At 38.3% G+C, this 26,551-nt stretch overlaps 1 protein-coding gene across 2 annotated transcripts in view; it reads right to left on the reverse strand.

The window, feature by feature from the left end:
- Positions 1–26,551, reverse strand: part of tmod1 (tropomodulin 1) — a 62,110-nt gene that overhangs the window by 25,961 nt on the left and 9,598 nt on the right. For both annotated transcript variants that reach the window (XM_062032622.1, XM_062032620.1), the window contains exons 4-6: positions 18,277–18,433; positions 2,669–2,785; positions 1,153–1,242 (exon numbers count right to left, since the gene is read on the reverse strand). In XM_062032622.1, the coding sequence (XP_061888606.1) occupies positions 1,153–1,242; positions 2,669–2,785; positions 18,277–18,433 (364 nt within the window). The remainder of the gene's footprint in view (positions 1–1,152; positions 1,243–2,668; positions 2,786–18,276; positions 18,434–26,551) is intronic.

Consider the following 26,551-nt stretch of genomic DNA (forward strand, 5'->3'; position numbering starts at 1 on the left):
TCACCTTGACTTCCTACGTCTCCGGGCCGCCGACCGCATCGTCGATCGCTGGAACGCAGGTGAGCACGGGTGTTGATGAGCAGAGAAGGGCTGGCTGGCATAGGTGGAGCGCTAATGTTTTTATCATAGCTCTGACGAGGTCCCGTTGTTAAGTTAGCGTCGTTAGCAACAGCATTGCTAGGCTTCGACAGGCGTCGAATACACATTAACCGTGTATTTACATGTCCAGTGTTTGGTTCGGTATTGTTGATCTTCTGTCTATCCTTCCAGTCAGGGATTTATTTATTTTGTTTCTATCTGCATTTGAGACAGATGCTATCACGTTAGCTCATGCTAAAGAGCTTCGTCGATGTATTGTCGTGGAGATAAAAGTCACTGTGAATGTCCATTTCGCCTTCTCGACTCTCATTTTCAAGAGGATACAGTATCCGAGGTGGTTTGAAATACAAATCCGTGATCCACAATAGAAAAAGGAGAGAGTGTGGATTCCAATGAGCCAGCTTGTACCTAAGTTATGGTCAGAGCAAAAAAAGATATCTCTTGAACTGCATTCTAGTCCGTCACTCTAACGTTCCTCATCCACAAATCTTTCATCCTCGCTCAAATTAATGGGGTAATCGTCGCTTTCTCGCTCCGAATATCTCTCGCTCCATTGTAAACAACGGGGAATTGTGAGCAGCACTACCGCTTGTGACGTCACGCTACTTCCGGTAGGGGCAAGGTTTTTTTTATCAGCGAGCAAAAGTTGCGAACTTTATCGTCGATTTTCTCTACTAAATCCTTTCAGCAAAAATATGGCAATATCGCGAAATGATCAAGTATGACACATAGAATGGATCTGCTATTCCCGTTTAAATAAAAAAAATTCATTTTAAGATTAAGATTAAAGATTAAAGTACCAATGATTGTCACACACACACTAGATGTGGTGAAATTTGTCCTCTGCATTTGACCCATCCCCTTGGGGAGCAGTGAGCCAGTAGGCCTTTAATGACATTTATAGTTGTGTAAAAATTGCAGGGAGAATATTAAAAAACAGACCTCCCGCCTTATATTTTCTCAACACTAACAGCGTTTTCTGCACTAGTCTAAGGTACTTTGACAAGTTTAACGCAGGACAGATGGAAGACTCTTTCAAATCAGGTTACGTACTGTTAAGGCCTTGCTTGTTCACGATGTTGCTGCTCGCCAGAGCTTCGTAGTACTGCTGGTTACTCATCAGCGTGTGCATGCCCAGGATGGCTGAAAAGAAAAATACGATAGACAGAATGGAAGAAATTAAGACAAACAAAGTATACTGTAACTTTGAATTGAGCATAATGCAAACAGAAGCTGGGTGATGGAAGGGCGAACTCAAAGACACATGCAAAGTCTCAAGCACATCAGTTGTACAGGCGCTAAAAGAAGTAAAGTGCAAACAAGCATATGATGTGTCAAAAAAAAAATCTGCCTTAGAACCTTGTTTTCCGGACTACTTTTTTCCTACGCTTTGAACCCTGCAGCTTATAAAACGGTGTGGCTAATTTATGGATGTTTCTTTGCTAACAGCCATAATGTTTTAAATTCAACAAATTGTTTTCATGTAACACCTACTGACACAATGAAAAGGAGTTGTACTGTTTGGGCTATGGCGCCATCTTTTGGACGAGTTCGCTCACTGCAGGGGCTGCGGGTTGAAAATGTACTTCCTGTTTTATGCTTTGAACCGGAAGTATATCTATTTTTGTCTACTATTGGTCCAATGCGTTTCTGCTCGAAAGGATTCTTTATTAACTAAAACAATTTATACTTACTAAACCGTCTCATGTATGATGTCTGTAGGAGTGCTTCCATGAATATTTGTACGTGCTATTGTAATGTAATCAAGCTAGTGTCGTTAGCAGTAGCGAAGTGTCTGTGTTAGTATTATTAACTTACAATGGCATTCGTTTTGTATTGTTTCAGTTTTGTAAATTTACTAAAACATCACCATGGAGCTATTGAGTCTGTTTAGCTGATTGGAGAGCTATCTGCCGCAGCTAGTAGGTCCATGACAATGACTTCTGTTTTGTATGATCAGCTGTTTTACTGCCATTCGACAGCCACCATTTGGAAACAATTAAGGTATGTGAATAAATATTCACAAAATATTTCGTACCGGTATATATCTGCAGCTTATTGTCCATGTTATGTAAAAATATTTATTTCTTCTGAAATTTGATGGGTGTGCCTTATAGCCTGGAAAATACGGTAGTTTGCAACAGCTGTTGCCTCACATACTAAGAGCTGTTTTGGTTTGTTGCACAGATTAATAATAAGCATCAATTAAAAATACTTTTGCGTATGATGCAGCGTAGTCCTACAATGTGTCTTTTTTCTTTGCATGCTAATACCATGCATGTATACTGCAGATACCATCTATGGTGCTCAGCTAACAGTGATCCAGCAGGGGTGAATGAAGTTAGCGGGGGATAGATAGGTGGTGGGAAAGATGGAGGCATCACTAAAGGGGAAAGGAGAGGCGTTAGACTTAAGAGATGAACACCAAGTGCCAGTAGGTGAGGTCATGAATGGTATTAACTGTACTGTACATTGATTAGTGAAAGCAAAGAGATGAAAAATTGGCGAAAAATGTTGAAGTATATTCGCGCCTATAGACGACAAAAAAGAAGTAAGTTGATATTGTTACCTGCTATATCACAAAGTTCGGCATCAGTAGCGCTGGCAAGAGCTTCTTCAAGCTCGGGCTCCAGGGTCACATTCTCCATGATGGGGTCGACAATCTTTTTAGGCACCCAGGCCTTTCCTGCAAAGTGAATGGATACTTAGCCTGCTGAAATAATAAACTGTTCTTGAAACAACTTCTCAAAAATTTTAGTCTTCTCTGCGAAAAGCTTATCTCGAGGAAAATTAGCATATTTCCAAACAGTGCACAGCTAAACAGACACAGCTGTTGAGTAGCGCCAGGGGATACACAACTGTAGCAAGATGCATGGCTATTTTAAACAATGGCTGCCAAATAAGCCACTTTAGAACCAAATAAAAATGTAAGTGAGAGCAATTTAATAAAGGCGAGGAACGCTAATAAAAGCATGAAATTAGGATGTAGGAAAGCACAAAGTTGGCGTCTGTGTGGCTCATTTTCTCTCCTCCTTCCTTACACTCATCGCTCGTCTTGAGCAACAATCTTCAATAAAGGTAAAAGTGATGTTAAATGTTCATTTATTCATTTCATTTCTTCATTTATAAGTATTTTGTGTTGTTTTCTGCATGTACAACTATGATTATGCTCCATACTTGTTATTGTGCTCATATTTTAGGGTGTCTGGAACAATGGCCATAATATAATGTTATTGATTGTACAGGTACATGTACTTCCTTCTGTTTCCTGCCTTGAACCGGAAGTATAAGTGCCGTCCGTCTACCAGTTCTCCATAGTGTTTCTACTCGTATGGTTTATTCATTCATCACTCCAAGCAATGGTTGTAAGTTTTACGATATAACTAAAACAATTCATACTTATTAAACTGTCACATGTGTGATGTCTGTAGTAGTGTTTTAATGCTTATTTGTAAGTGCTATCGTAATTTAATCAAGCTAGCCTCATTAGCATTAGCGAATAAGCTAACACATTTACAAGTGTCTGTGTTTGTATTATTATTTTTTTAAACATTTGTTTATTGGATTTTTGAAATATACAGTCCAGAAATACAACCAAACAAGTAACCCACAAACATTATATATAGAATAATATAATTATATGTCACATTTGCAAGTGTTTTTGTTAGTATTATTAACTTACAGTGCCATTCTTTTTGTATTGTTGTTTGTTGCAGTTGGAATCTGTTTAGCTGATTGAGGGAGCTAGCTTTCGCAGCTAGTGGGTCCATAACAATGATGTTTGTTTTGTTTGATCAGCCGTTTTACTGCCGGCCCCGTTTGAAAACATTTAAGGCATGTAAATAAACATTTACGAAATCTTTTTTGTAAATATCTCATTTCACAACGTATATATATCTGTGGCTAATAGTCCGGTGCGGCTAATATATGGGAAAAATATGTAATATGTAAATAATATGAAACTCTAAATCCATATTATGAATAATTCATTATGACATGTTTCCGGTAAAATTAAAAATGGCTACTCTATTTGGAATGACAAAAACAGCAAGAAAGGATTCGAAGGGTGTATTTTTCCAGATTAAAATTGGCAATTGCCAATTTTTGATCTTTTTGAACTACTTTTTGAACGAGTAGCGATTTCCAGAGGTGTGGACTCGAGTCACATGACTTGGACTCGAGTCAGACTCGAGTCATGAATTTGATGACTTTGGACTCGACTTGACAAAATGTAAAGAGACTTGCAACTCGACCTAGACTTTAACATCAATGACTTGTGACTTCACTTGGACTTGAGCCTTTTGACTTGACATGACTTGCTACTTTCCCCAAAACCCAAAGATTAAAAAGTTATTTGGGAGCGCGCCGCTCCGTATTTTTCATTTTCTTCGTCTGTGTCTATCAGCGTGTTGTTCCTGTCAGCTGGTGTGCTCTCAGTACAACAGCCAATCAAATTAGATCTACGTTGTTTTCATCACACAGCATTCATCCAATCAAATTGCAGGACAACCACCGAACAAGAGTTGTCAAACAATGCGGCAGTGAGAAACAATTATGCCAAAGTTAATTTCGTTCGGGTATTAAAACTACGACTTGGTCAACAAAAAACGAATTGCCGTATGCAAATCACGCAGTTCGAATATTACAGACAGAGACGCAACAACTTCCAACTTCGTTCGACATTTGAAGTTGCACAAAGGGTAAGTTTTGAATGTAAGATAACGTTTATTGGCTAAGTAACGTAACTTTTATTTGCTGTGTAGTTAAATCAGTGAGGCTGTAAACTCACTGCTAATGTTATAACCTTAGACATCTTATAAGTAGACGCAGCATCGAGCGCTACTGCCTACAGGCGCAGACGAGACGCGGGGCCGCCATCTTGGAGTGGTGATCCGCTCCACTCAGTGCAATTCATTTGGCAGGAGCAATGAACTGTCAGCGCATTTAATTAATCTTACCTCACTGAATACCACTGATTTTCACGCGCTTTTTTGTCATACGTGTAGCTATGATAAAGGAAACAGGTTTTGGCGTGTTTTATTATTTATAGTTTGCTTAACAGTAATATAATATTCTTATACGCTATAAGTGACCAGACGTCCGAGATCAAAACTGGGAATTATATCAGCTAAAACCACCAATCTGTTTCACTGGATTCAGAATAAAACCAAATTCTGTCTTACCCAACAATGTTAGTATTTGAATATTGTTACTTGAAGACTTATTCCTGGTTACAATTATACTGTTAAGAAAGTATTGTCTTATATTTTGCCTAAAATGAGAATGCATCATAATCAGTGGCGGCTGGTGAATTTTGTTTTAGGTGGGGCTGAACGTTTGTAAACCAAACCCCTGTAGGGCAGTCATCCTCCCCCAGAAGATTTCTTTGTGATTTTCACATACAAATATTGAAGATCTTTGCTCCTTCTCAACTCTGTGGTAATATTATTTTCATAAAATACAACCAATAGTACATTAATGTTAAATCTTACTTGTGAAAAGTAATCCCCCGATTCCTATTTTCAATAGTCCGCTCATTTGAGTAGGAAAACGCTGAACACCATCTTTATTTTCTACCTGTCAACTGTCACTACTTCAAGATGGCGGCCAAATTGCTCACGTCACAGCAACCAATGCTGCTTCTACTTATAAGATGTCTATGGTTATAACGTCATTGCAAACACGGCAATCTGTTGCGTCCACTGCAGTTCGCTACCTTATTCATACTTTTTGCCAAGTGATTTTTTTAAGCAGGGTTGCATGAGGTACCTAGACTAAACGTTACGTTAGTCAATGTATCACACACAGTAACGTAACGTTAAAATGTATACTATATTAACAATATGTGTACATATTGCATAGGGCCCTGACATCTAAAAAGTACAACTCTGTTCATTGTTTTGTTCATGTTTTTGTTATGTTTTTCATATGTACGCACACATAAACACACAGACAGTACGAGATGAGATCAATGAGATAAGGTAAGAACAGGATAGAAACTGCTGTGGAACTAGTTACAATGCAATATGCCATGGAAATACAATGTTAACACTTTTGTACAAATAAGTACAGTTGCACTTGTTTTTTCAAATGTGTTTATTCTGTAAAAGAATGAGTTAAATGTTTAAAATTACTGGATAATAGTGCTATTATGAAGTGCAATGTCAGCACTTTTTTTTCCCTGCAATTTCAAATGCACTTGTTTTAATAAATAAATACAGCGTTTTAAAAGCATACACAATCTGTGTAAATATATTAGTCTGTGGTTAAAAGGACTTGAAAGGACTCGAAATTCAAAATGCAGGACTTGGGACTTGACTTGAGAATTTCCAGTCTTGACTTTGGACTTGACTCGGGACTTGCCTGTCTTGACTCGGGACTTGACTCGAGACTTGAGGGCAAAGACTTGAGACCTACTTGTGACTTGCAAAGCAATGACTTGGTCCCACCTCTGGCGATTTCCGTAGCTTAGCTACTTTTAGGCCCATGTAGCACGGTAGCTTACATCGAAGCTGGAAGTTACTTGAAAAAGAGAAATGGACCTCTGATTCAGGGCGAAGGGATAAAAAATATGGAGAAAATCCATGATGATTGGTTGGTTTACTATGAGTCACGATTGGTTAAGGTTAGGGCAAAATGTTACGGACAGGCGAATCAGAGGCAAGATACAGCCAGTCATCGACATTTGACATGACGAAGAAGGAGTCAAGGACAGAGGGAATATTCAAGCGGATGAAAAAATAAAATAAAAAATAAAGAAACTTAGAGAAAGATTGCAGAGGAATTCTCTCCCTCAGATTTTTCTTTTAGTGATAAAGACAACGTTCAGGAAACCCACAATGTGCCTCCCTTTGGATAAAAAAATGCCCAAAACATTAATTTTAGTTGTTTACCTTGTAAGCCCAAATCAAAACTACTCTCGTCATCCAAGACGTGGAACACAAATTTAAGAACCCACATTAAGTTGAGTTGAGTTCATGAAAAGTTGTACTGCATATAATCATTATCAACTGTTCCAAAACAACACACAAGTCATTGTTTTGTTTGTCAAGATATAGATAGACGCTGTATTTATTTACAGTAGGCAGAGAACATGAATAACATTACAGGGGTGGATCAAAGAAAAGGCAAACTAAAATACATACATACAGTGGGGTGTTGGAACCCGTAGAGATAGTTGAAGGGTGTCCACTGCTAAATGACAAAAAGTTATTAGTAATGGACCCTTATTGGGGCCATTTGGTCCCATCTGTACACTCTCTGTTACATTAACATTATTACCTATATAAGAACTTGAAATGTAGGAGGAATTTCATTTTAGTTGAGGCTGTTCCACAGTCAGGAAAATATGTTTACTTTGAATATGTTCAGTTTTATTGATTTTCGTTCATGCAATGATGGAGTTTGTTACTATCTCTTTTGTGAAACAAATGTTTCGTACTTTTCATTTGACCAAGTTATTGTAATTTTTCCACTGTGGCTTCTGTTGAAACAGTAATTTATCATGTGTTGAAAAGTATCCATTAGAGCAGTGGTCCCCAACCACACACGGCCCGCACAAGAAATTAAAAAAAAAATAAAAAATTATTTTTTATTAAATCAACATAAAAAACACAAGATACACTTACAATTAGTGCACCAACCCAAAAAACCTCCCTCCCCCATTTACACTCATTCGCACAAAAGGGTTGTTTCTTTCTGTTATTAATATTTCTGGTTCCTACATTATATATCAATATAGATCAATACAGTCTGCAGGGATAGTCCGTAAGCACATTGTATTTTGTTATGACAAAAAATAAAATAAAAAATAAAACATTTTTAAAAATTTAAAAAAATGAATAAACCAACCATTCAGGACTTTAAACTGCTCAGTTTGCAACACACTGATCTAATATGATGTGTAGGGTTGGGTATCAAGTATCGAGAATCGATTGGAACAGGGACTAACTTTCCGATTCTCCCGGAATCGTTCAAAAGTTTAAATTTCGATTCCTAGTTTCGATACCCAGTCCGCCGACCGGAAAAAAAGAATAAGTTCGCCGACCGGAAGAAGAAACCGCTGAACACCAACGAAGAAGCGCCCACCGACGGAAGTGTTAGCATAGCCGAGCCTATGTAGCCGAGCGAGTCAGTCAAGCATGGATAGCGGGCGTCGGCGGTCGAATGTGTGGCTTTATTTTACTAAAAAAAAATGAAATATCGACGAAATATAACACGTGCGACAGGACTGTTTCGTGCTTAGGAGGGTGCACGTCGAACATGATGAAGCACCTCCGAGTTCATGAAGTACAAATATATGCATGTCCCGTCTTCGACGCGCTGCGCCGACCGTCCTCCTCCTGCTGTCAGATCTCGCTTTCTCCTATTTATGCCTTCAAGCTTCTTCCACACCCAGCGAACGTGTATTTTCCACAGCAGGAGACACTATCTGTCCAGAACGCTCACGCATCCTGCCTGAGAAGGCGGATATGGTCATTTTCCTAAACAAGAACTGTCTCTGATTTTATACTGTACCTGCTGCTAATCTGGACTGGGTTTTGCAAGTTGTTTCTTATTGTTTATTTGCTTTTCTGCACCAGGTTAGCCCATCAGTGGGAGCACGGTAACATGTTTAAGTACCTGCAGCATCATACACTTGTGTGTGTAAATGTGTTTTCATGAGGTTTCCTGCAGCATCATACACTTATGTGTAAATGTGTTTTCATGAGGTTTTCAAAAATAAAGCTCTCTTGAGGAAAGTGTACCCCTGTGAAAATGTATTTATAATATTTATATTCAAGTTCATAGATTTGATATTTATATTCTAGTTGAAAACAGCCCTGTGAGGAATTTATAGTAAAGTTCATAAAAAGTTAATAGAATTAAAATTGATGGAGAATGTCGGACTATTTCATTCAGAAAGACTGTATGTAGGTTAGCTAGCTCATTTAAAATATCCAAAACTTTTTTTTGACCCTGCCTCTTATTTTATTTTATTTTTTTCCTGCCCAGCTTCTCAGGCAAATCATATAGCAGATGTAGATGCCCATATCGGCTGTTCAGATTTACTTTACAAAAGAGAAGTGTAGGATACTTCTCTTGTTGCCTTATTTGTATTTTGACTTTATTAAATGTATTTATATTATCATTTGCTGCAGCCGGGCCAGAGCAGGAGGGGATAGAAAGAGAAAAAAAGGAAGACAGAGGGGGGAATTGTGGGGACAAGAGGGGGATTAGACAGAGAGCCAAAAACAACAACAGCAAACACAACAACAACAGAGCAACATCAGCAAATACGACATGTACAAATATGATGGTAAAAGTAATAGCAAATAAGCAGTTAGCGAAAATAAAAAATAATACAGAAATGACAATGAGCAGTATTACACTAAAAATGGAGCAATATGAATACCAATATAAATAGTGCTATTGATAATAAACAATACCAATACTTTTCCTTTATTATCAACAATACAATTGTTCAAGTGCAACAATACATATACGTAATGATAACTTGAGATACGAAAGAATGCAGAAAAATGGAGGGGAAGAAAGAGAAGCAACCTACATTAACCTTGTAGATTGTTATAGTAACAATAGGTTAAGCTTTGTCAGTGTGCCATGTGTTATACCCAGTTTACCCTAGGGCAACAACGTTAATATATGTTTGATGAAACGTGATTATGTGCATGAGTGTATTAAGATTAAAGATTAAAGTACCAATGATTGTCACACACACACTAGATGTGGTGAAATTTGTCCTCTGCATTTGACCCATCCCCTTGGGGAGCAGTGGGCAGTCCGGGAATCATTTTGGTGATTTAACCCCCAACTCCAACCCTTTGTTGCTGAGTGCCAAGCAGGGAGGTTATGGGTCCCATTTTTATAGTGTGTGCATATGTACTTGTATATGTACAGTATGTGTATATGTGTGCTTGTACAGTGAATGTATATGTATAGAATGTGTATGTGTGTGTTTGTACAGTGAATGTATATGTACAGTATGTGTATACAGTATGTGTGTTTGTACAGTGAATGTATATGTACAGTATGTGTATAAGTGTGTTTTTACAGTGAATGTATATGTACAGTATATGTATGTGTGTGTTTGTACAGTGAATGTATATGTACAGTATGTGTATGTGTGTGTTTGTACAGTGAGTGTATATGTACAGTATGTGTATATGTATGTTTTTACAGTGAATGTATATGTACAGTATGTGTATACAGTATGCTTGTATAATGAGCGTGCGTGTGGATGTACGAACTTTGAGTGTGTAAATATGTACTGTATTTGTATATGTATGTGGGAGCGTAGGTACCTATGTATGTGTGTATGTATGTATGTGAGTATATGTGAATTTGCATGTACAATACATTTGACTCCCAGTGTGTGCGGGAGCCAGAGTACGGCCCCAGCCTCCCAGAGAGCCCATCCCACAAACAGTAGGTGTGGTGCCCAGGGAACCAGGGGCCACCGCCCCCACGCAGCCAAGCCGGACAGTGACAGGAACCCCGGAGCTTTGATTGATTGATTGATTGAGACTTTTATTAGTAGGTTGCACAGTGAAGTACATATTCCGTACAATTGACCACTAAATGGTAACACCCGAATAAGTTTTTCAACTTGTTGAAGTCGGTGTCCACTTAAATTGATTCATGATACAGATATATACTATCATATATACTATCATCATAATACAGTCATCACACAAGATAATCACATTGAATTATTTACATTATTTACAATCAGGGGTGTGTGTGTGTGTGTGTGTGGGGGGGGGGGGGGGTAGGATATGGACAGCAAGTAGTGGACATAGAGAGAGAGAGAGAGAGAGAGAGAGAGAGAGAGAGAGAGAGAGAGAGAGAGAGAGAGAGAGAGAGAGAGAGATCAGAAGGCATAGGAAGAAGTATCTGCATTTGATTGTTTACATTTGATTATTAGCATTTGATTATTAGCAATCCGGGGAGGGTGTTAGTTAAGGGTTGTAGCTGCCTGGTGGTGAACTTTTATTGCGGTTTTGAAGGAGGATAGAGATGCCCTTTCTTTTATACCTGTTGGGAGCGCATTCCACATTGATGTGGCATAGAAAGAGAATGAGTTAAGACCTTTGTTAGTTCGGAATCTGGGTTTAACGTGGTTAGTGGAGCTCCCCCTGGTGTTGTGGTTATGGCGGTCATTTACGTTAAGGAAGTAGTTTGACATGTACTTCGGTATCAGGGAGGTGTAGTGGATTTGTGGACTGGCCCACCGCGCCGCCCACAAGGGCCAGCAGCAGGCCGCAGACAGACGCACCCGGCAGAGGACAAGGCACGAGAAAAGCAGGGGGCAGCCAGACCCCAAGTCAGCGAGAGACCACACCCCACACGGACAGAAAGGCGGGACGCCCCGCCCGAGGGGCCCGGAGACCCCCCGCAACCGGACGGGAAGACCGCCCCCGCCCCACCGGCAACCGGGCCCCCACGAGCCCACCCCCACCCCCGGAGAGCGCGGCGAGGCCAGCCCACGGCCACCCCACCCAAGCCGGCCGCCACAGGACCACCCAGCACGGCTGCCTCTTAAAAGAATCGGAATCGAGAATCGTCAGGAATCGGAATCGTTCGAATTCAAACGATACCCAACCCTACTGATGTGCCCAAGCCAGATACCTGGCATCTTTTCTTGGATGCTAGTTCATTAATGTCGGGGCTCAGGCTTTGAGCTGAGGCAACCTTCATTATAGAACGAAGGTGTTCATCGGTCATAATATCTCGTAGTCCACCCGGACCACAGTCTTGGGGGCGTGCCTTAAAGGCATTGCCTTTAACGTCCTCTACGAGCTGTCGTCACGTCCGCTTTTCACCCATTCTAACAACGTGCGGGCCCAGTCGCAAGATATGTGCGCACACACACTTGAATGCAACGCATACTTGATCAACAGCGATACAGCGATACTGAGGGTAGCCGTATAAACAACTTTAACACTGTTAGAAATATATGCAACACTGTGAATCCACACCAAACAAGAATGACAAACACATTTCGGGAGAGCATTTGCACCGTAACACAACACAAACACAACAGAACAAATACTCAAAACCCTTTGCAGCACTAACTCTTCCGGGACGCTACAAAATACACCCCCCCCCCCACCACCACCACCACACACACACACACACACACACACACACGCACGCACACACACACACACACACCTTGTAGCGTCCCGGAAGATTTAGTGCTACAAAGGGTTCTGGGTATTTGTTCTGTTGTGTTTATGTTGTGTTACGGTGCGGATGTTCTCCCGAAATGTGTTTGTCGTTCTTGTCTGGTGTGGGGTCACAGTGTGGCGTATATTTCTAACAGTGTTAAAGTTGTTTATACCGTCACCCTCAGTGTAACCTGTATGGCTGTTGATCAAGTATGCGTTGCATTCACTTGTGTGTGTGTGCATGCAGAAGCCGCACATATTATGTGACTGGGCCCGCACTCGTTGGACTGGATGAAAAGCGGACGTGACAATTTTTGGGAGGGGCACTGAAATTTGGGAGTCTCCCGGGAGGGTTGGCAAGTATGAGAATTAGCGGTGAATGCGGTGTTACCGCGGCACCGCCGCTGTATATAATCGGCGGGCCAGCTCTCGCGTTAATTTGATATCGCCTCAAGGGCCAAGTGAAATTACACGGCGGGCCAATTTTGGCCCGCGGGCCAGAGTTTGATACCCATGCTGTAGGACAAGGAATAGGTAAACATGCTTCACTACACATCCTAGGAAGATACAACAGCTCATAGCTAACAAGCTGCCGCTCCTCATTGTAAACAAATGCCAGGGGTGGATCGACACCTGACATCCACTGTAATAATACCAAGTACAAGAGCGTATCTAGTGAATACGACAACGATATTTTGATTTTTACAAAATCTTTTTTCCTTTTTAAAAAAAATGTATCTTATGTTTATTAACTTAGGAAATATGTCCATGGACACATGAGGACTTTAAATATGACCAGTGTATGATCCTGTAACTACTTTGTATCGGATCGATACCTAATTTTGTGGTATCATCCAAAACTTATGTAAAGCATCCAAATAACAGAAGAATAAGTGTGTATTACATTTTAACAGAAGTGTAGATAGAACCTGTTGAAACAGAAAATAACCAGATATTAACAGTAAATGAACAAGTCAATTAACAATCAATTTTCTACCGCTTGTCCCTCATAATTTTGACAAATACATAGAATGAGAAATGACACAATATGTTACTGCATATGTCAGCAGCCAAATTAGGGCTCTTTGTTTGCTTACTTACTACTAAAAGACAAGTTGTCTAGTATGTTCACTATTTTATTTAAGGCCAAAATTGTTATTCGATTGCAATAAGAAACGTATGTTTAATGTACCGTAAGATTTTTTGTTCAAATAAAGCCAATAATGCCATTTTTTGTGGTGCCGTTTATTTAGAAAAGTAACAAATGTTGGTACCGGTACTGTTACCAAAATATTGGTATTAGGACAACCCTCATCGAGAGTAACCAGCAGCTTAGCTTACTACATTTTCAGAGTAGCTTGCCCATCACTACTTTCACCGTGTCATTGTGAAAGGTGTTTCTCCCATGTTGGTGACCTCATTGCACTCAAATCAAATCCTGTCAAGATAGTGAGGAATTAATGGCAAATACACAAGAAAGCTCTCATCTTAAATTCAACAGATTATGATGTAGCTCATATAGTAACATAAGAGATAACTTTACATGTGGACAAAATCGTCTGGTTCCGGAATCTTTTTAAAAACTAGCAGTTATATAAGTGAGTTTATACCTACATCTGACTTCATATTGTTGAAACTTGGTGAATGTAAACGAGTGTGGGTGTTTGCAGACCGCTCTGACTAACATCATACTCAGCTCTGTTGTGTGTTCTGACTCTGCCACCTCATATTTGGACTGCCGTGTAAACACAAGCTGCTTGGCAGCGAAGAGACCCGTCATCTCCTTTGGTTCTCACGTTGTAGAACATGTTTTATGCCACCTAAAGAGGAAAACTGAGCCAGTTTCGTAGATGACAATTAAGCAAGCTGGCTTTCAAAGGGAAAACAATATTAAGCTGCCACTGGATTGAAAACAAAGGATTTTTCTGAATTTTGGATGAGAAAAATTGTCATGATTATGTTTTTTTTTGGTATTATTTCCTTTCCTTGTGCTCTTGTTGATGGTAGTATGTCTTGTTTTGTCTCTGTGTTTTGCATCATCTTTACTTTGTTCCTTGTTCTGCCAGCACAGCTGTTCCACATTGTTAATGTTGTGACACTCTTGTGTATGCCACAGTGTTATGTTGATTTCTGAGGTCCTGCTGGACCTGTGTTCCATTTTTTCTGCCTGGTGCCCAAATAAACAACCTTTTGTCAGCACGTCTCTTGGCGTCTCTGCATCCTGGGATCACACCAACATGCGGCATTGTCACAAATATAAGATATTTATCTTCTTAATGTGGCTGATTTTTGGCATCGATAATCATGCATTATTTGAGTAGAAATTAGGGAAATATCATGCAAAGTTAACTAAACTGTTCTTTAATCAATTTTATGAACGTTGTTGGAAAACAGTGACAACAACTGAAGGTAAGTAAATAGAATAGTACAGTGATTACAAAGTGTGAGGCAGGCCGGAAGACTTTATGGGAGACGTAGCAGCTTGAAAAAACTAATAAAAGCTGTTTCTAAAACATGCAAAGCTGAATTCAGCTACTGTATCTAAAGGCTATATATTTAGTTTCTATGGTGAGAGCAAAAACAGGGCTTTGGTTTAGCAGAAAAATACACAAAATAGAAATGGAGGCCCAGTATTTTGAGGTTCATTGTTCCATACTTTAAATATGTATGGAAAATTAGATAAAAGAATTAGAAGCACTAACTATAGCTCAGACCTAAGCCAACAACACTGGGGAGAAAAAGAAGAGCATCCTATTTGTTTGTCTATGATATAAGATGGGGTATTTGTAGTATTTTTAGTTCTGAGAGGGAGAAACACTTCATATAATTTAGACGGAAACACTGATTTTTCAAACAAAAGTGGAAAACATCTTGAAATACAGTACAGATAAAGACTGAAACGCATGAAAACCAAAAACATTTTTCCTATGAGAAATAATATAAATTCAATTAATGCACTCCTGACAATCAAAAATATGGAAATAAACCATATTTTATCTAGAATAAGTAAAGTTTTCATTGCAGAAACCAATGTGAAATACATATAGGTGACCAAATAACATTTAATACCACTTTTACCTTTAACATCTGACTCCTATAAGATAACACTGTGCACCACGGAAGACAATAGCAATGATTGTAGAAATTTGCCAATGTATTCTTATCAATGACGGAGTGGGAAAGGTCTAGGAATGTGTTTGCGGTAAAATTTCAAATGATGCGTCTAGCCATTCATTAATTGACATTATACATGAGCTTCTCCGGGCAAAAACAGATAGTGGGGCCCTATGCAGAGTGCATGTTTTTCCTATAGGTCTATAGAATCCCAACTGTAAAAGAACCAATATCCATTCTTCGCAATGACTGAGTTACCAAAGTGGGGATTCTTTGTTTGGACCCTTGATTCCGCAGAATGATACCCTGGAAAATGGACTAGTTGGCTAAGCGCAGTGTTTGACCGTACGATAATGGGGTAAATTTGGAAAAAAATTGGCAGAAAAAAATGAATGCCACGCCATAGGCTCCGTTTACACTGAACACCAGATCTGATTTTCTTTGCCCTAAAGTGCGACAGATCAGAATTTTTTTGCCAGTCTTAACGCTCCAAAGTGCTTCAAATCTGATCTTTTCGCATCAGACTCAGGCCACATCTGGAGGTAGTCCAAATCCGATTGGAATCTGATCTTTTCAAATGTGACTTCAGTCTAAACGCAAAGCGACCTGAATGTGACCCGTATGTGACTTTTTCGTCAGCTAAGTCATTCGTGTGCGCGGGGAAAGACGCAGTCCGCCAGCGGAAGTGGATACTTCACCACAACATCCGGTTTTGGTAAGCAAAGTCTTCTTTCGACGGCTGAATTTTCGGTGCATCACTAGTAAATACTGGCAAATAATAGGCTATAAGTAATATAAGAATATACAGAATTGACGCTGTGGCGTTTTTGTAAGTTGTTTACTTAAGTGAAATGGAAAAATAACGCTAACGTAGATCCATGCTGATGTCCGTGTTGCCTCTACTTAACAGCCATAAAAAGATTAGAACCCTCCGAAATATACACTACCGTTCAAAAGTTTGGGGTCACCCAAACAATTTTGTGGAATAGCCTTCATTTCTAAGAACAAGAATAGACTGTCGAGTTTCAGATGAAAGTTCTCTTTTTCTGGCCATTTTGAGCGTTTAATTGACCCCACAAATGTGATGCTCCAGAAACTCAATCTGCTCAAAGGAAGGTCTGTTTTGTAGCTTCTGTAACGAGATAAACTGTTTTCAGATGTGTGAACATGATTGCACAAGGGTTTTCTAATCATCAATTAGCTTTCTGAGCCAATGAGCAAACACATTGTACCATTAGAACACTGGAGTGATAGTTGCTGGAAATGGGCCTCTATACACCTATGTAGATATTGCACCAAAAACCAGACATTTCCAGCTAGAATAGTCATTTACCACTTTAGCAATGTATAGAGTGCATTTCTTTAAAGTTAAGACTAGTTTAAAGTTATCTTCATTGAAAAGTACAGTGCTTTTCCTTCAAAAATAAGGACATTTCAATGTGACCCCAAACTTTTGAACGGTAGTGTATTACACTATACATCCATTCATACTTTCTATTACTTATTTATTGTAATGTAAAAAAAACACTAATTTGTAAGGTTTGGCAACCATATCTACGGTGGCAACTTTTTAAAATTTTGTCGTAGTAGCGACTTCCTTGTTCGTTTACGGAATACGGTCAACTTCCTCTGTTTTCACTTTATCGAAGTGCGCATTCAAGTGACGTTGAGGTAACATTGGGGCCAAATTGGAGCCTGTGCACGTTTGCACTGGAGTCTGATAAAGATCGCATTTTACTTGCAGTGTAAAGAGTCAGCTGGAAAAAATCTGATTTCCAAAAAATCCAATTTAGGCCACTTCAGTGTAAACATAGTCATAATAACGCCATACCAATAACGGATTATTGGGTGACAAGGTCAATAATGTAGTTCTACAAAGACTTACTGCAGTGTTATCAGGCTAGAGCAGGGGTCGGCAACCCAAAATGTTGAAAGAGCCATATTGGACCAAAAATACAAAAACAAATCTGTCTGGAGCCGCAAAAAATTAAAAGCCATATTACATGAGATATAAATGTAATTAAGAGGACTTAAAGGAAACTAAATGACCTCAAATATAGCTACAAATGAGGCATATGCAATATGTACATATAGCTAGCCTAAATAGCATGTTAGCATCGATTAGCTTGCAGTCACGCAGTGACCAAATATGTCTGATTAGCACTCCACACAAGTCAATAACATCAACAAAACTCACCTTTGTGCACTCATGCCCAACGTTAAAAGTGTGGTGGACAAAATGAGATAGAAGAAGTGGCATAAAACACGTCCTAGAAAGTCGGAGAAAGTTATACATGGACACAAACTATACGGCGAGTTCAAGGACCGCCAAAATTAGTAGGACAAAACGGCGCTCGCCAAATACTCGAATCAGTGAAGCATGTTTAATATAAACAGTGTGATTTATAACAATTAGCGAGGTTTATGTCATGTTTGTCCTCCCACAGAAAACAATCTGAAACAAAAAAATTGATTTTTTTTCCCCTCATCTTTTTCCATTCTTCATACATTTTTGAAAAATCTCCGGAGAGCCACTAGGGCGGCGCTAAAGAGCCGCATGCGGCTCTAGAGCCGCGGGTTGCCGACCCCCGGGCTAGAGTGTCTGCTCTGGACCTCATGATAGGACTGACATCAAGAAAACCTTCTCAAGTTTCCTTTGAGGTCTGTCTGCCTGAGCATCTGTCAGTATGCATCACACTGTAACAGGCCGCACAGTGCCTGCTGAGGTATTGTCTTCTGGGAACTTCCCCAATCTACTGTGATTTAAGAAATGACTTCTAATCATGAGCATTTTGTTACGCAGACCGTTGGTTTCAAAATGACATTAAGATACAGTCAAAGTCACCTTGTTGAACAATAAACCTAACAGACAACAATTTTGGAGTGTTACCTCTCTTCTCTCCTGTGAAAGGCACCAGGTCTTCTCTGTCTTGGTGTTCGTTGGCTTGTTTCTCCAGATGAGCCAGCAGGTTGCCTCTTTGAAACTGTCCTGTGGGTAATTTCTTGGTCTGATCCTTCTGACGCATCCCAGCAGGCAAGAGTGCATTCTAGACAATAACAGGAATTTACATCGTTACAAACGCTGACTTTTGGTCATTGGGAATTTCTCTTATGCAAACTTAAGCAACATATTTAAATGCAGAAATCTGAAATCAAGACCTACATGAAAAAGGCAAAATGTTGAAAGTACCATACAATATAATAAATATTAAACACACTTTTAATGACAAGATAAAAAAATACCTGCAGTGTGTTGGTGTATTGCCAGATTTTATATTTTGTAGGAAAACAAAATTTATATTCCTGCTGTAAGAAGTGAAGTGAATTATATTTATATGGCGCTTTTTCTCTAGTGACTCAAAGCACTTTACATAGTGAAACCCAATATCTAAGTTACATTTAAACCAGCGTGGGTGGCACTGGGAGCAGGTGGGTAAAGTGTCTTGCCCAAGGACACAACGGCAGTGACTAGGATGGCAGAAGCGGGGATCGAACCTGCAACCCTCAAGTTGCTGGCACGGCCGCTCTACCAACCGAGCTATACCGCACTTGCATTCAGAGGAAAGGAGCTAAACCACGTTTAGATACCAGTTCACGCATTAATAACACAAAATGTGGATTGTTACGATCATGGTCAAAGATGTTTGGTAATGTAATCTGTGATATTTCTGCCTGAATAAATGCTTCTGATATTCTGCACATTCCAGGTTGCACAAGTTAATGGTATTGATATCTCTTCATGACAATGTTTTAACCTTTTCTATTTATTAACGAAATGTAATATTCAGCCTGCTTAACATTCTGTAATCGTGGACAATCAATTAGAACAGGTTACAAAAGAATATACACTTAATTTCAATCTTCCAAAAAAACTTTATTTAGGTAGAAATATCACATACTGCATTACAAAACAACTTTGACAAAGCATGATCGTAATGTAAGATGATTTTTTATTTGGTTATGGTGGTTAGAACGGAAGTGTGTGATTGGTTTGAGAAGAGGCGTCTTGATATTTTTTTGACGTTGTGACAAGAATAAACAATATTAAAGACTTCCTGACTCTGTTTTTCCTTTCTGATGAGCTTTTATTCCATCTTATTAAAGCAGTTAGTGTAACAATCTACATTTTATGTTTTCAATGCACCCAACTGTATTCCAACACGCAAGTGAAACTCGTCCTTTCTGCAAGTGGCAAAGCGCGCCAGCAGGCGTCCAATGACGACGTCTCACGGCGATCGAAGATAAAATTGTCTTTACTTGTCGGTAGAACGACTTGCCGTGGCTTTAGATCTGGGATTTCCATAATGTACCCTACTCTTTGTGCATTTTTGCTCGCTATTTTCCCGTTTGGGGCTCAACAGTAACTGAACGGCATTACATTTTCCCACGCTACGGAATGGACCGAGGGTCAAAAAGGAGCGTTAAAGAATTTAGCGCCGCAAAACTAACTAATGGTTAATGCTATAGTATTGCGTTAACTTTGACAGCATTTATTTGTCCTGGGAAACTCTCCAAAACTTTGCAGATCCCTGTGTTATTTTTAACCTAAAGTCACATTTAAAATCAAGCCCTTGGAAGCACTCTTTATAGCGTCATATCTTATCTATGCTCTCAGCACTGTGAGGTCTCTCTCTCTCTTTGCAAAACTCCCTCGCCCTTTTCCATCTGCGTCCGACCTCTCTCGGGGACCTGCCTAAAGCATGAGGACACAAACAATATACTGCACACGGTCTCTTCCAACATATTCATACATTCATTCAATATTTATTACTCCACGCAGCAGTATTTAGCGTGGAGGTGAGGTGTCTATCACTGTGACACGGCCAAAGCTTCTAATATGGCAGTTACATCAGCTGCAGATAGCACTGTGTTATTTTTAACTGTGGGAGGCTTAGTCTTCCTCTCGCCTCCTGTCCTACTGTAACTTCTCACTCTGCTTGCACTCACTCATGGCACCCCAGTACCTCATCTGCTAAATATTCACATAGCAGCCATTGGCCGGCTCAGTGGCAGAAAGTCAGCGTCCAGTGGCACCTACTTCCTCCAAAAAAAAACAAGCTTAAAGTCTTCCCTTTTGGTTCACTTATTACGGTTTCAGTGCATTGCGTATTTAAAAGTGCCATTGAGTAGCATTAACTATATTGAGATTTGAGTACCCGTTTAAGTTTTCATGTTAAAATTAAGTAGGTGTAAAAATAGTTTAAGAGCACAGGAAGTATATATAAGTGTGTGTGGGGGGCTTAAAAAGACTTAAATGCATGGAATCATAAAAAACTAAAACTAAAAAATGCCCCTACTTCGTGGAAATTGATCGACCACAGGGGGTCTCGCATGTAACCCCCGCGATTAGGCATCACATTCTGGGCCCATTGTTACGTTACGTTACCGCCCCATACACACACACTTGGTATTTTTACATGCACTAAATTGGGGTACGCAGGCTTTATCTCTTGGTGTGTCAAAGAATCACTTGATTGAAGTTGTATTTTCCTATATTCAAAAACCGTGTCACTGTTCAAACTGTGTGTAATGTTACAGTGGCCAAAAAGATTAAATATACTTGTTAAATATAACCTCTGCCTTGTTTTTAATGTATACGTAGGCCTACTACTGTATTTTAATGTTGGTCATTATAGCGGTACTTAGGGAGCCAATTTTTTTCTTAGGTGCTAATTGGTGAAAGAAGTTTGAGAACCACTGCACTAAAGAACGTATTATTTTTAAAACACATGTAAAAACCTTAATTACAGGCATGTGAGCACCCTTGGAAGAAAAAAAGAGGAAAACTTATGTAAAAAAAGAGGAAAATCAGCACAAAGTGCTGCCATGCAAGCCTTGAAAGAAAATTTTGAAAATGAAGACTACATTTCCTGCTAATGGGTGCATTTCTACCCTATATTTTACTTTAGATTTATTCTCATATCAACCTCTTTTGGCTGTATTTTTGACACTTACATGTCCCATGAAATGTACCACATTATTTTTAGTTTTTCTTTTTGATCAAATTACTAACATTATTATCATTAAAAATGTAATGCACATTTCTATAACATGCATGCAAATAACTCAAAGTATCCCAATTGGAGCCACCACCCCTCGGGTAATATGCTTCCGGTGTTGTGATCTCTGTTTACATCTGTCACGACATAAATATACTTTCTCGCTGGGTACTAATAAATACTCTAACATTAAAACTGGTTTGGTACTAACAGTTTTTTTTAGATTGTGATCATTCAAATATGATTAGAAGCAAAGTAGACAGCCGTCAACGTTGTGGCTCTCGAGCAAACAGAGGCAACAACAAGTAAGCTAGCTAGATCATGGTAACTATCCTTTTATCGGAGTCTAATTCACGTTAACTGTTGGCATACTTGTGAGAACATTAACATGCTAACATTTTTTGCTAACTTTTTAGCAAATTTTGTAAGTTTAAACCTAAAAATCATGAATTTGAATACTTGGCGCCATCTTGAAAGTAAGCTAACGTCCCTTATAGCAGCACGCTATTGTTAGCATTCTAACGTTTTATTCTAGCTGTTTAAAAAACAACGTTAAAATTATGAGATAAAAAAACAAAAATATGAAATAAAAAAAAGTCATAAATATTTTATTAAAAAGTGAAATTAATAGTTAAAAAGTAAAAATTATAAAATCCAAAATAATAATTATTGGATAAAAAGTCAATTTATGAGATGTCAAGTCGTAATTATGAGGAAACAAATTATGATTACGAGATAAATGTTTAAATTATTAAATAAAAAGTAGAAATTATGAGATAAAAAGTAGAAATTGAGATATAAAGTCGAATTTATGAGATAAAAGTAAAAAAATATTAGATTAAAAAGTCCAAATAATTAGATAAAAGGTCATAACTAATTGATAACAAGTCGAAATTATGAGGTAAAAGGTAAAATAAAATTAGATAAAAGGTCAAAATTATGAGGTATACAAGAAATATGATTATGAGATAAAATATTTATTTTGTTAGTTAAAAAGTAAACAATATGAGTTATAGAGTCTAAATAATTAGATATAAGGTCATAATAAAATGACAAATAGTAACATTTTCAAAGTATCAAGTCGAAATTAGTACATCAAAATCATGATTATGAGATAATAAGTCGAAATTCTGAGATAAAAAAGTTGGTGCTGTTGAGTAAGTATATGGATACCTGAGCGATCTTGAAAGTATGCTAACGTTTCTTATGCACAGAATAATTTCTCCACACCTAGTGTGTGTGTGACAATTAATGGTACTTTAACTTTAACTTTTTAACTTATACTAGCATGCTTACACTTTAGATAATTTTGTATGTTTTTGATACTCGGTGCTGTCAAGCAAGTATTTTGATACTTTCCGCCATCTTGAAAGTATGCTAATGTCTCTTCTATCAGCATGTTAAAGTTTGCATGCCAACATTTAATGCTAGCTTTTTAGCTAATTTCAAATGTTTAAACCTAAAAATCATGGATTAGAATACTTGGCACCGTTTTAAAACTCTGCCTGTTTCGACCGACCCCAGGCCAATTAAGGCAAGGCAAGGCAAGGCAACTTTATTTGTATAGCGCTTTTCATACACAAGGCAGACTCAAAGTGCTTCACAGACAACAAAGTGAAATGAAAGAAAATAAAAGCAAAATTAAAATGCAGCCAATAAAAATAAAAACAGTGCAGACGTTAAAAGTTAAAAGATTAAAAGATTAAAAGATTTAGCTGAAAGCTAAGGTGAACATAAAAGTCTTCAGTCTAGTTTTAAAAGTAGTCAGAGTTGGGGAAAGTCTGACATCTTCAGGAAGTTTATTCCAGCTATTTGTTGCATAGTGACTGAATGATGCTCTCCCTTGATTTGAGTTTACTCTTGGAACCGCTAACAGATTGGTCTCAGAAGATCTTAGTGATCTAGAGGGCTTATATAGTGGGAGCATATCAGTAATATACTTCGGCCCTAGACCATGTAGTGGTTTATATGTGAGCAGGAGGATTTTGAAATCAATTCTCTGATGTACAGGGAGCCAATGTAAGGATTTAAGAATTGGTGTAATTAAGGGCACAGATAGCAGGCCCATCAACATTTCCTTGGGAATTTTCTAGTTTGCTATATTATTGCAGACTTTCAGAATCTCCACTTAATTCCTACTATACTTACCGTCACCAGGTTTTAAGCAAATCAATGATACGCAGTTCAGTAAGACATTTAAAAAAATTTCCTGTATGACGTGCTGACTACAAAATTGCATTTGTTGCAAATATTGGGGTATTTTCTTAAGCACATTTTATTTATGCAAGCAAATAATAACCTGTTAATCATGATTAACACTCCAAAATTAGTTTAAAAAAGCACATAAATATAAAGATAGAAAACTAAATTTGCCTCTCCATAGATTGAGTCTAAACAATGTGTCAGTGTCTTCCTGGCAGAGATGTGAGAAGCCCTGCTGGAAAGGTTATAGTGTTTTTTTAAACTAGAGAGCCACTTTACTGTTCTGTAATTGGTTAACCTCGTAAAGATGCGTAAACAAGGTACGTACGCACACTGACTCTCCTTGTTTGCGTCATGAAGTCCATCTGAGGCAGCCATAACTGGCATTAGTCTCTGTGACACACATGCACACACACACTGAACAAAACAAATGTTACCCTTCCAGTCATCCCCCTTGTTCCCTTTTGGCTTTAAGGTGACGATCACAGCTGCTGTCACACCACTGGCCTATGATGATATATCACTGACGGTACGACATATGGAGAGGACTTACAGGCAGAAAGGTACTGTACTATTTGTACTACATTTGTATGGGGGACACCGTTACAAAAATGACGACATTTGGGATAATTGACCTGCTTATTAAATTTTTGCGAGATAACAGACTGAAAGAGGATGGTTCCCAGAGTCTAGAAAACCCTGCAAACCAGGACAGGACACAAATACAGAAAATAAGGAAAGACAAGAACATGCGAGATTTGACGTCATAGGGCGCTTTTCTTCCTGTCACTCACACACACTGATAACCAGGAGAGATGGAGTTGTACGGGACAAAGGCCAACTAAAAACAAGTATCTGACAGGTTGGGCAAGTTAGCTAACAGAGTAGGAGTTACGGTTCGTACTTGAAGACAATGGTGAGAGCAGAGTCCCCAAACAATTGTTCAGCAGCTCCAGTAAGAAATATGGCTGTGACTATTCACTGTTTTGATTGTTGACTAATCAAGCACTTTATTAACGATTCCTCCACTAATCAGATAGTGTACACCTATTGAGTGGCTCTTATTAGCCATGGGATTTTAAATTCAGCTTGATATACAGTATTTTAGTCTTTAGTCAATAAAGATGACTTCTTTGTTCAGAAATATTGATTTATGCTGCTCATTAAGCTGCTACAAAAATAAAAACACCAATTAAACTATTATCTATTTAAAAGCAAGCTGTAGAAAGGCATCAATTGTACCTGTCATTTTCTTTGAACAGCAAAAATAATATAAATACCATAAGGAATACAATTTTAAACTCAAATACGCCACACAAATCATTATCATCCATGCAACGTTAACGTATGTAGACAAAGTTTAGCTGGCACACTTTGGCTACGATGACAGTTAAAGCTAATTTTCACACACTTAGCTAGCTATAAGTTAACAACAAGCTAACAGCTTAAAATGTTCCCGCATCACAGACGCACTAGCATGAAAAACAAGATCTGTTTGGTAATTTGAGCAGGTTATTAATGTTTTTTTTACATGATTAGGGTGAAATGTTTTCACACTTTCAATATTTTCGTTTGCGGTGTTGTTGGAGTGGACACACTTCATGTTTGTTGCCTGCACGCTGACTTGCGCATGTCCGCTTTCACCGACTATTATCTACAAATACATTTGTCGGCAACAAATATCATTATACATTTTTGTCGACAATATCGACTAATTGATGCAGCATTAGTAAGAAACATCCATCCATCCATTTTCTATACAAAATGTCGTCATTATGACCACAAGTAAAAAAGAGCCTATTCCAGCTGGCAGGGTACAGGATAGGAGTACATCCTGAACTGCTTGCCAGCCAATCACAGGGCACATACAAACAAACTCTACTTGACCTCATAGTTAAGTCCAATTGCGCCAGCAATCTTGTTTCCCATGAGACACTAACAACAGTAATGGTACCAACACAAAAATTACAGCACAACAAACACACAATGAGCAACACAAAGAGCAACTTCTGTCAAGCAAGCGGAAGTATCTCTAACCATTCAACTTAGAAAACTTAACTTCGAAAAGACACAATAAAGTGCCTCGATATTGCCATTAGGAAAAACTAAAATGACTGAATAATAAAATTAAACTGTGTTGTAGGGCTTAGGGCGTGGCTTACTGGCTGGTCTGCTAGTCAAAAAGTCGCTAAAGTAATGATTGCAAACACATCTTTACACCATGAATTTATGATTACAACCCGTTTTTTTATGTAAGTGTGACATCATTATTATCACTCTGCTGAATGAATGAATGAATGAATGAATAAATTAATGCATTATTTAATTAATTAATGTGGCTGCCAATATGGAGAATTGTATATCCAAGATGAAATTCTTCTCTAATATTGACTTTCAGACATAATGGAGGAAATCATACAAAGTACGTTTTTGTGGAGGACAGTTAAGGTACTTCACACACTGCAAAAAAGAGCTGTCAAAATATAAGGTAAAAAGACTAGATTTTAGAAAAAAAATTGATATTAACTCGCTGCATAGACATATAATTTTACTTGATAATGCATCCTAAATTAAGATTTGTACATGTAGAAATTAGCACGACTTTTAAGATATAATTTAGTATTTTATTTTGGAAACAAGCATTATTCTATTTGCAAATCTTAAATTAAGCATCCTCGACATGTAGTTTCTATGTGGAGGAAACCAAAATATCTTATTCGAATAGATATTTTATCAATTTAAGCTTTTATAAACTAGAACAGAAACATATTATTATTAATGCTAAAAGTAAGATTAGTCAATGACTAAAAATAAGTAAATGGCTCTTAAAACTAGGGATACGTTTAAATCTGGACAAGTGGAAAATAATTTGCAGTTCTTAAAAATAAAGCAGAAGGTAAAAAAGACTCAAACATGTTTTTGTTAATTGTATCGAAGAAAATAAATGGGACCATTTTTTAATTA

The sequence above is a fragment of the Entelurus aequoreus genome, linkage group LG22, assembly GCF_033978785.1.
Source record: "Entelurus aequoreus isolate RoL-2023_Sb linkage group LG22, RoL_Eaeq_v1.1, whole genome shotgun sequence".
In the NCBI taxonomy this organism is placed as follows: domain Eukaryota; kingdom Metazoa; phylum Chordata; class Actinopteri; order Syngnathiformes; family Syngnathidae; genus Entelurus; species Entelurus aequoreus.